The sequence below is a fragment of the Nerophis ophidion genome, linkage group LG15 (genome assembly GCF_033978795.1).
Source record: "Nerophis ophidion isolate RoL-2023_Sa linkage group LG15, RoL_Noph_v1.0, whole genome shotgun sequence".
NCBI lineage: Eukaryota > Metazoa > Chordata > Actinopteri > Syngnathiformes > Syngnathidae > Nerophis > Nerophis ophidion.
In genome coordinates this window covers 38196698-38208147 of record NC_084625.1, presented here as the reverse complement: position 1 = coordinate 38208147, position 11450 = coordinate 38196698, and the positions used below count along the sequence as shown (strand labels likewise).

At 37.0% G+C, this 11450-nt stretch overlaps 1 protein-coding gene across 1 annotated transcript in view; it reads left to right on the top strand.

The window, feature by feature from the left end:
• The first annotated feature begins 3414 nt into the window (after window positions 1-3414).
• Window positions 3415-11450, top strand: part of prkdc (protein kinase, DNA-activated, catalytic subunit) — a 154511-nt gene continuing 146475 nt past the window's right edge. Inside the window, exon 1 of the mRNA XM_061922138.1 lies at window positions 3415-3643. Coding sequence (XP_061778122.1) covers window positions 3478-3643 — 166 coding nt within the window. The 5' untranslated portion in view covers window positions 3415-3477. The remainder of the gene's footprint in view (window positions 3644-11450) is intronic.

Genomic DNA, 11450 nt, shown 5'->3' with positions numbered 1-11450 from the left:
ACAGGTCTGGTGGTCATGGATGAAGTGCTGGCTGTCCAGAGTCAGAACCTGGGGTGGACCGCTTGCCTGTGCATCGGTTGGGGACATCTCTGCGCTGCTGACCTGTCTCCGCTCGGGATGGTCTCCTGATGGCTTCCTAATGGACTGGAGTCTCACTATTATGATAGATTCACTATGGACTGGACTTTCACAATATTATGCTAGACCCAGTGGTTCTCAAACTTTTTTTGTCATCCCCCACTTTGGACAAGGGGGCGTTTTCAAGCCCCACCTGCCCCCATCGCCACAACAGAACGCTAATGCCAAGCTTAACATTTTCAAATTTATTGAACATCAAGTAACATTCAAGTCAGGGTTTCCCACACATTCATTTATTTGTGGCGGCTCGCCACGAAAAAATTAAGGCCGCCACAAATTAAAAAAAAATAAAAAATTCGGCTTTTGACTCGCTTGACCGCTCATAAAAGCAGTGGGACTCTGTCTGTGAATGGAGCTTGTAGTTACATATTATATAAATATGTAAATATGATATAAATATGTACATAATGTGTTGTAATTATATTCAAACTCCGCGTTCTTCTTGGTCATTGCCGCCGCAAGAATATAATAATAAACATTTTTTTTAAGTGAAATTCCCTCCCGTTCCTCGCGCCCCACCTGTCATGTCTCTATTCCCCACAGGTGGGGCCCGCCCCACACTTTGAGAAACGCTGTGCTAGACCCACTCGACGTCCATTGTATCCAGTCTTCCCTAGTGGGGAGGGGGGCGTCACCCACATCTGTGGTCCTCCCCAAGGTTTGTCATTGTCATTCTCATTTCCCACTGGGTTGTGAGTTTTTCCTTGCCCTTATGTGGAATCTGAACCGAGGATGTTGTTGTGGCTTGTGCAGCCCTTCGAGACACTTTTGATTTAGGGCTACATAAATAAATATTTATTGATTGATTGACTATTTAATACAGGAGGCTAAGGTTGTCAGAAAAAGTTTATTGATGGTTACTAAAGGTGTTTGTTTAAAAGTGAAAATACGAATAAATACTATATTTAATAATTTTCGCTGATATTTAGAAAACACTAAATACATATTTAAATGTTGGCATAAAATAGACATATATATAAATATTAAATAAATCATTGCTCTACAATGGTTTCATTTATTTTGAAACAATTTACAAAAAGATATACAATTACACTTGAAAAAGCGCAGTATTACCAGTTACTATTCATTGAGTGTATTAAAAGAATGCTCAAAAAGGTTCATTATGTCTTCTTATATACTCTTTGAATTGTATTGAAAGATTTTTTTCCCTCTGTATGTATGTATTAATTCACAATGGTGTTTGAGTCATCTTGAATCTGTTCATCACAGTGCCAACACAGACAACATTCACACACTAGGGCTAATTCAGTGTTACCAATCAACCTATCCCAGGTTAATGTCTTTGGAGGTGTAAACCCATGCAGTCTCGGGACAACACAAACTCCACATAGAAAGAAAAGCCCCGAGCTTGCCGAGGATTGTACCCAGGCCCTTCGTTTTGTGAGGCACATGAGGACCCCTGTCCCACTCTCCAACTTCGATTCAGTGTTTAATATTGGTAACACATTATAAAAATTATATTATAAAAACATAAATAGAGGGAGGAGATAAGAGTCACATACGCCACCCTACTTTTCAACATGTTTTTTCTTGAGTGCATTAGTGTTTCTCACTTTCTTTATCAAAATGCTGGCGTTCTCAATCTTTTTTTAGCCTGATGGTGGAATATTTTGTAATCTATAAATAAAAGTAGAGACTGTCTGACAAACACTCAGAGTTACGCAGTGACTGCAAGTTGTTCAAGTGGTCATCGTCTGGTTTGTGTTATATCCTGTATCAATTAATAAACCACACACATTATGAAGGCGGTTCAGTGATTCCCTGGTGGGGATTGTAATGTATGATGAAATGTATTTTAATGTCAAAGCTTTAAAAATAAATTGTACTCATTTTTCACATTGACTGAGTCATTAACTATGGTTTCATTACTCCATGCTGCAGATAATATACACTTTTTTTTAACACCTGTAAACAAACTGGTTTGTCAGTTGCAGTGTTTGGATAACTGAAACTATTCAAAAAACATTTAGTCAGAAACCAAATCCTACAAAAAATGGAATGTATTAAAAGCGAGGTAAAGTTTTTTTATTGACGCTTTTCAACAAAATTCTAATTACTTGAACATTTTCAAGGTCATGGATCGATGAGTCAGCGATGAGGTTGCGACTTGTCCAGGGTGTACTCCGCCTTCCGCCCGATTGTAGCTGAGATAGGCTAGCACCCTGAATTGATTAACGTGGACCCTGACTTTTTCTATGCCGCCTCAATGTGGAATGCACTCCAACAGGTGTAAAATATTCCTTCAAAACCGCTCTAAAACAACACCTCCAGGCAACTTCAACCTTTTACTAATACCCTCCTCCATTCACACCCCATCTCCCCGGATTTTAAATAACCTAATGTAAATAATCAAATGTACTTCTAATGTATTTACTTGATCTTATGCTATCTGAACTCACTATGTTCACTGCTGGCTGTACATATCCTACTAAGTAAGACCTACACTGTTTCAATGTCCATTTCTCTGTTGATGCAATTGTTCATGACTGAAGTACTGATATCAACCAAAGCTCCTCATCCCACCCCCCGATTGTAAATAATGTAAATAATTCAATGTATCTACTATGACGATTAACTTGTGTGATGACCGTATTATGCTGATAGTATATATTTGTACCATGAATTGATTTACGTAGACCCTGACTTAAACAAGTTGAAAAACGTTTTCGGGTGTTACCATTTAGTGGTCAATTGTACGGAATATGTACTGAACTGTGCAATCTACTAATAAAGTATCAATCAATCAATCAAAAGACTTAAACAAGTTGAACAACTTATTCGGGTTATACCATTTAGTGGTCAATTGTATGGAATATGTACTGAACTGTGCAATCTACTAAAAAAAGTTTCAATCAATCAATCAAAACCAGCGCCCCCCGCGACCCCAAAGGGAATAAGCGGTAGTAAATGGATGGATGATCGATGAGTGTGTGATTTTTTTCCTTTATTTTTCAAATCATCATAATAAAACAGGAAAAATATTTTCAGCAAACAAATGATTACTTAGTTTAAAAATATAAGAGAATATAATCCATCATAACAACAGATTAAAATATTATTTAATAAAAAATATTTGGGGTTTATGTTTACAATACAAAAAAATATATATTTGTGAAAATAATCATTGACCGTAACTGAAGCGATCGATATAATCACTCTTGGGTCAGTCTGATACTTTGATACTTTCTTGTTGATATCGAAGTTTGCATGGATCTCCCGCCACTGACAAAAAGACTTCCGCAAACTCTACGTCACGTGACACTACTGTTTCTCCGTGGAGACCAGCTAGGATCGAGGCTAGCACATGCTAGCTTCAACATGTCTTCCAAGATGAACAACACCGCTGGAGGAATTCACATTCTCCTCTTGAAGCTTCACGGATGTTTGGAAGACGAAGATAGACAACGTGCGTCTTTAGAATGTCGGCAATGGGTGGAAGATTTGGGAGAAACTTGCATGATGACAGCAGCCGACAACCAACTTGGTAAACGATCTCATCACAGTAAAAATTATTATTTCATATTTTCATTTTGTTCGACTTTCCAATGCGATTACATTTTTTTGCATTAATAACCTTATCAAGTTTTTATTTATAACTTTAACATTCGTAAGTTCATGTTCATGTTCACACATTGGAAATGTCAATAATAAGTGGTTCATCTACATCAGGGGCCACCAACCTTTTTGAAACCAAGAGCTACTTCTTGGGTACTGATCAGAGGTGGGTAGAGTAGCCAGAAATTGTACTCAAGTAAGAGTACAGTTACTTTAGAGATTTATTACTCAAATGAAAATAAGGAGTAGTCACCCAAATATTTACTTGAGTAAAAATAAAAAGTATGTTGTGAAAAAACTACTCAAGTACTGAGTAACTGATGAGTACCCTGTTTGTTTAATGATTACGGCAACAAATAATGCACAAAAACATAAAAATAGCAACGAGCAAATTCATAGCCAGGAATATTTCTTAAGCAACTAAAACAATAATATATGTTAAAAAATAGTACATTAAAATTTAAAAAAATTAAGGCACATTGAGCCACAATAACTTAACAGCACCATAGGCTCAGTAGGCATTCATTGGTTGATTGATTCATTAAAACTTGTATTAGTAGATTGCACCGTACAGTACATATTCTGTACAATTGACCACTAAATGGTAACACCCCAGTAAGTTTTTCAACGTTAATCAATTACTTAATAAATGACCAAGTCGAGGTGATCTACCTCATATATACATACACACACATATTGTATATATATATATATATATATATATATATGTATGTATGTATGTATGTATGTATGTATGTATGTATGTATGTCTTGATTGGATTATCCAGAGAATAGTGCTCGATACCGTGGTAGAGCGCAATATGTAGGTGTGGGAAAAATCACAAGACTACTTCGTCTCTACAGAACTGTTTCATGAGGGGTTCCCTCAATCATCAGGAGATCTCCTGATGATATATATATATATATGTACATACATACATTTATATATACAGTATATAATTTATATGTATTTATTTTGCCGTTTTTGTTCACATTTTAAAGGTGTTTTAATGAATATACATGCATGTTTACAATATAGATTCCTGTCTTTCATGAAGACAAGAATATAAGTTGGTGTATTATCTGATTCTGATGACTTGCATTGTAGTGCTGATAACGTCCACGTTTTCAAATGGAGGAGAAAAAAAAGTTTCTCCTTTCTGTCTAACACCACATGAAAGTCGTTGGTTTTTGGTATCTTAATTGTCCAGCTTCCATATTCGTTTTTATACACTTTACAAGAAATGCATTGGCGGCAAACTCCGTGTCTTGTTCGCGCTGGCTTTCGGAGACTCTTATTTTGTTAGCGCAGGCGTGATGGAGCGGCACTTTTATTGTGAAGACAGGAACTGTGCGATCAGTCTTTAGGCTTTTGACAGGAAGTACGGTTGAAATAAAAAGTGTCTTTTTTCCTTTACACTTTTGATTGATTGATTGAAACTGTTATTAGTAGATTGCACAGTTCAGTACATATTCCGTACAATCAACCACTAAATGGTAACACCCCAATAAGTTTTTCAACTTGTTTAAGTCGGGTTTTATGTGTGACGGTCATGTGACCACTTGGCTCTGTTTGATTGGTCCAACGTCACCAGTGACTGCATGTGATTGGTGAAACGCAGGCATGCGTAGCTCCTACTTTGAAAAACCAAAACAAACATTAATAGAGCGATAAAAAAAGCGAGCTGAATGTAGATAAATGGAGCGGAGTAAAAGTAGCGTTTCTTCTCTATAAATATACTCAAGTAAAAGTAAAAGTATGTTGCATAAAAACTACTCTTAGAAGTACATTTATCCCAAAAGTTACTCAGGTAAATGTAACGGAGTAAATGTAGCGCGTTACTACCCACCTCTGGTACTGATTAATGCGAACGGGCTGCCAGTTTGATACACACTTAAATAAATTGCCAGAAATAGCCAATTTGCTCAATTTACCTTTAACTCTTTGTTATTATTAATAATTAAGGATATTTATCTTTGTGGAAACACTGATCATCTTAATCATTTCTCACAATAAATATATACTGTATTTTTGATGACATGTTTTAAATAGGTTAAAATCCAATCTGCACTTTGTTAGAATATATAACAAATTGGACCAAGCTATATTTCTAACAAAGGCAAATCATTATTTCTTCTAGATTTTCCAGAACAAAAAATTTACAAGAAATTCAAAAGACTTTGAAATAAGATTTAAATTAGATTCTACAGATTTTATAGATTTCCCAAAATATTTTTTTGAATTTTAATCATAATAAGTTTGAAGAAATATTTCACAAATATTCTTTGTTGAAAAAACAGAAGCTAAAATGAAGAATTAAATTAAAATGTATTTATTATTCTTTCAAATAAAAAATACTTGAACATTGATTTAAATTGTCAGGAAAGAAGAGGAAGGAATTTAAAAGGTAAAAATATATATGTGTTTAGAAATCCTAAAATCATTTTAAAAGTTGTATTTTTTCTCTAAAATTGTATTTCTGAAAATTATAAGAAGAAAAGTAAAAAAATAAATGAATTTATTTAAACAAGTGTAGACCAAGCCTTTAAAATATTTTCTTGGATTTTCAAATTCTATTTGAGTTTTGTCTCTCTTAGAATTAAAAATGTCGAGCAAAGCGAGACCAGCTTGCTAGTAAATAAATACAATTTAAAAAATAGAGGCAGCTCACTGGTAAGTGCTGCTATTTTAACTATTTTTAGAACTGGCCAGCGGGCGACTCATCTGGTCCTTACGAGCTACCTGGTGCCCGCGGGCACCATGTTGGTGACCCCTGTTCTACATGTTTTTAGACACTATAAATACTATCCTGCATTAGGTACGTCATGAATATGTTTAGATTAATACGTTTACATTTATGTTTAGGGCTGAAGCTATCGATTCTATTAGTGATTAAGAAAACATTTGTCATTTGTCAAATTAATCTAGTAATCGAACAAAAAACACTTCATAGTTTCAATGTGGATATCAGGGAAAATATTTTTGAAAAAAAAAAAAAAATCTTTCCATAACTTTTGTTTTTTTTCTAATCATATCATTAGGGCCCCATGCATATGCATTTTTTTTTGTCCAAAAACCGCAATAATAGCAGTCATTAATATTCAAATAATAAAGATGAAAGTTAATTCTGGCACCTTTTAAAATGTACATATTTTTAATTGTGGATGTATTTAACAATTCAGCACACACATTTAAGAATATTTTAATTAGAGAAGCTGTATTATTTTGGGGCTCTACAGTGGCGCAGTTAGGGCTGGGCGATATGGCCTTTTTTAATATCTCGATATTTTTAGGCCATCTCGCGATACACGATATATATCTCGATATTTTGCCTTGGCCTTAAATGAACACTTGATACACATAATCCCATAGTATGATGATTCTATGTGTCTACATTAAAACATTCTTGTTCATACTGTATTATTATATGCTCTTTTTAAACTTTCATGTAGAGAAAGAAATCACAACTAAGTCAATTGACCAAAACTGTATTTATTAAACAGTTATTAGCGGGTGACTTTTCAAATGATGCTACATATTAGCAGTAATGCTACTTCTGGTAGGCTTGTGGCCCACACTTGACAAATTAAAGTTGTCTATTCGACACCACCAAATATATGCCGATATAGGTCAATTGGCAACACTGTATGGTCCCTCGTGTGTGAATGTGAGTGTGAATGATGTCTGCCCTACAGCCACCGCTGCTGATCACTGCTCCCCTCACCTCTCAGGGGGTGGAACAGGGTGATGGGTCAAATGCAGAGGTTAATTTCACCAGTGTGTGTGTGACTATCAGTGGTACTTTAACTTTATCTGTGTTGGCGACTTGAGTGAAGCTGGTATAGGCTCCTATCAGCTTTTTATCAGGCATGCTTGCTTTGTTGGCATGGAAAATGACAACTTTACTTCGAGGCAGTCCACTACGAAAGTCCCAAGTGCTTGAGTCTGTGTCAAGTCTGCAACCTGCAATGATGTCAATTGCAACAGAAGTAACGATTTGTAGTGATGTTTGACTTCATGTGAATCTGTACTACTACTCGATAGTGGCAACAATTTTGGTCAGTACCTATTAGGGATGTCCGATATTATTGGCCGATAAATGCTTTAAAATGCAATATCGGAAATGATTGGTATCGGTTTCAAAAAGTGAAATTTATGATTTCTTTAAAACACCGCTGTGTACACGGATGTAGGGAGAAGTACAGAGCGCCTGTATATATCGGTACCGGTTTATATCGGTATCGGTAATTAAGAGTTGGACAACATCGGAATATCAGATATTGGTAAAAAAAAGCCATTATCAGCCATCTCTAGTACCTATTAAATTACCGAATTCAGTATCCATCCCTACCGCTTGCCATTAAGAGGACAGGAGATGGTGGGTCCTAAAGCTACCAGTTGAGAACTGTTGTATACAAGTTGTTGAGGAACTTGTGAACTTGAAATAAGAGTATTTTAGTATACAGTAGTGATGGTAAGCGTAATTATTTTTACTGAGTCGGGTACCAATGAGTTAGTCACCAAAATAATTGCTTCACTTGATTCTCTCATGACAAAACACATGCACAAAAGATTGCTTGCTCATCACGTAGTAGTAGCATGTGTAGAGAACATTGTACATGACTGGCGACTGGACAAGTGTTGCCGACATCAGTCAACAGTAATACGATGCATGCGTAGAGACTTGCACATACTCCAGTAAAAAGTAGTCCCATTTAATAACACCCGCATATGTTAATGCTGTACAACTTTAGAAGTTACAGTAATGATTCTATAATTGTGAATGCAATTAAAGGTAAGTCCACATAGTCATGATTAACTGTAACCTTAATTCACAGTTAATTATATTTACAGTCTCAATCGTCAATGGCGGTGCAGTTTTCGCCAACCACTCCTCATGTCTCTCTCTCATGTTGTGGGCTCCCTATGCAACTACTACTAATGTTAATGCAATTTGAATGAGATCGTTATTGCTTTGATTTGCATGTCGTCACGTCTGTCTCATTAAATATGCGTGGTGGTCAAGCAGTTTCTGTTCTCAATGAGTTATGCTATGAGGGTGTATTCGTGCCCAAGGTATGGGTAACTTACACATCTGTGAAGGCACCATTATTGCTGAAAGGTGCATACAGGTTTTGGAGCAACATATGTTGCCATCCAAGCAATGTCTTTTTCATGAACGCTTATTTCAGCAAGCCAATGCCACGCCACATTCTGCATGTGTTACAACAGTGTGGCTTATTAGTAAAAGAGTGCAGATACTAGACTGGCCTGCCTGTATTCCAGACCTGTCTCCTATTGAAAATGTGTGGCGCATTATAAAGCGTAAATTACGACAACGGAGGCTCCGGACTGTTGAACAACTTTATCCGTACATCAAGCAAGAATGGGAAATAATTCCACCTGAAAAGCCCTGTCTGTCTGAGAGAAAGACAAGCATTATTGACCTACAGTTAACAACTAAGTTATTTCACTTTACCCTTTTCTGTATTGAAGTAGCAAAAAAGGACATTATGTTAAATGCAGAGTTTCTGTCTCTGATAGTTGACATAATAATGTAACTGCATCATAAAGCCTACATGAACCCCATAGTGTTCAGGGATGAATAGTGTCTCCTATTGCTATTTTACAATTTTTTCAGCTATAGTTAAAAGTTAATGTTAAAGTACCAAAGATTGTCACACACACCCACGAGGTGTGGCGAAATTATTCTCTGCATTTGACCCATCAACCATGATCACCCCCTGGGAAGTGAGGGGGGCAGTGAAAAGCAGTGGTGGACGCGCCCAGGAATAATTTTTGGTGTTTTACCCCCCAATTCCAACCCTTAATGCTACATTAATCATTAGTAATGTAGCAGCCTAGTTTTGAATGGCAACGTCCCTGCTATCACATGTTGATAAAAATATAACATTTACATAATAAAAATCAACTACAGGCTTTCCAAATGCTGTAATAAATTAAGCATGATGAGTTGAGCGTATGTCAGCATGTGGCCCAACTTTTTACCCTTTTTTTTTCAAACGCTTATTGCAAACACTTATTTACAGTAAGTCATTAATCTGACTTGGTCATTATTTTGTTTTAGTAAGTCAATATTTATTAAGTCAAAAATAATGAGATACTTAGTATCTCTGGTAACTAGGACTGTTATGTGTTTTGTTTTTACTTTACGGAAAAAATATCGTGATATATGTCGTACATTGCCATTCAGCATAAGGAGTGGAAAACACAACCAAAAATTGCAGGCTTCTTCAGGCAACGAAGCCGCCTACTTCACCACAGTCTGTAGTTTATTGCTCCCCCAGGTAGAGATGAGATGGAGTCGTTATGGTGGCGACAGGCCAAATTACACTGTTCCTTACACCCATTTTGAGTCGAGAGTTGACACTAAATCCAATCGAATTGAATCATGTGGTGTAGGGGTGTAACGGTACGTGTATTTGTATTGAACCGTTTCAGTACGGGGGTTTCGGTTCGGTACGAGGGTGTATCAAACGAGTTTGTAAACTAAAATCTTAGCAACCTGCTCTGCAGCTGCCTCTGAGCAGTGAGCACCCGGAATTGTCCCGCCCACACAACCATCTGATTGGTTACATACAAAGCCAATCAGCAGTGCGTAATCAAAACGATGTAACAGCCAATCAACAGTGAGTATTCAGAGCGCATGTCAGTGCTCCGGCGTGAGATGAGCAGATATGTGTTTAGCAGGTGGGCTGCTGACACCGTACACTCCCCAAATTATAAAAAACACTTCCCAGTTACAACTATTACAAACATCACTATGAGCCCGTTGACTTTCTAGAAACTTAAACTGCAGCTCAGCTCGCTCATAGTTGAGGTGAAGGCTAATTAGCTTTTAGCGTTACGTTAGCTCATTTTGCTGTGTGTGTGTGTGTGTGCGTGCGTGTGAGTGTGCATGTGTGTGTGTGTATAATAAAAGTCAACTACAGGCTTCCCAAATGCTGTAATAAATTAAGCATGATGAGTTGACTTGAAACTGTTTAATGTTGCACTTTTTATATGTAGAAGAAAGGTTTTGTCATTTTATTTAATCAAAGCAACAACTTGAGGCAGTTTAATGTGGATTAACGTGGGTAGAATTATTATAGCGTACCCAATGTTAAAAGGATAAAGCCTTTGTTTACAAATTTGGTAAATAAATAACCCAAAAATTTAAATTTTGTTGTTTTCTTACTGTACCGAAAACGAACCGAACCGTGACCTCTAAACCGAGGTACGTACCGAACCGACGTTTTTGTGTACCGTTACACCCCTAGTGTGGTGCCAAAAGATTCACAGCCCTAATATATATCTTTATTGCAGGATATATATGGTAATATAAAGTTTAGGCACCCATCCGTAATATTCAATACACCAGTTCTTCTTCATCGTGTGAAGCCATCTTCATATCAAGTTTCACCATTGGTTGGTGCAGGCGAGCGCAGCTGTGCTTAATTCGGCTAGGTAATCTCCAGTACACTGTGGGGCCTGGCTGCATCTCATGAGGTGTTTCATGGTTTGGAGCTCTCCACATGTACATCAGTCTGATGTTGCCAGCTTCCACTTCTCCCTGACTTGTACCGCTTGTGTAGCGACTGTTCTGCGGATGTCGGGGGTGCGATGCCACGGAGGGCAAAGAGACAGTGATCAGGGGTTGTCTGGATGCACCCAGTGATATAGGACAAGCAAGTAGGAGATAGAAATAAAAAAGTAGTTTTCTTTCAATATGATC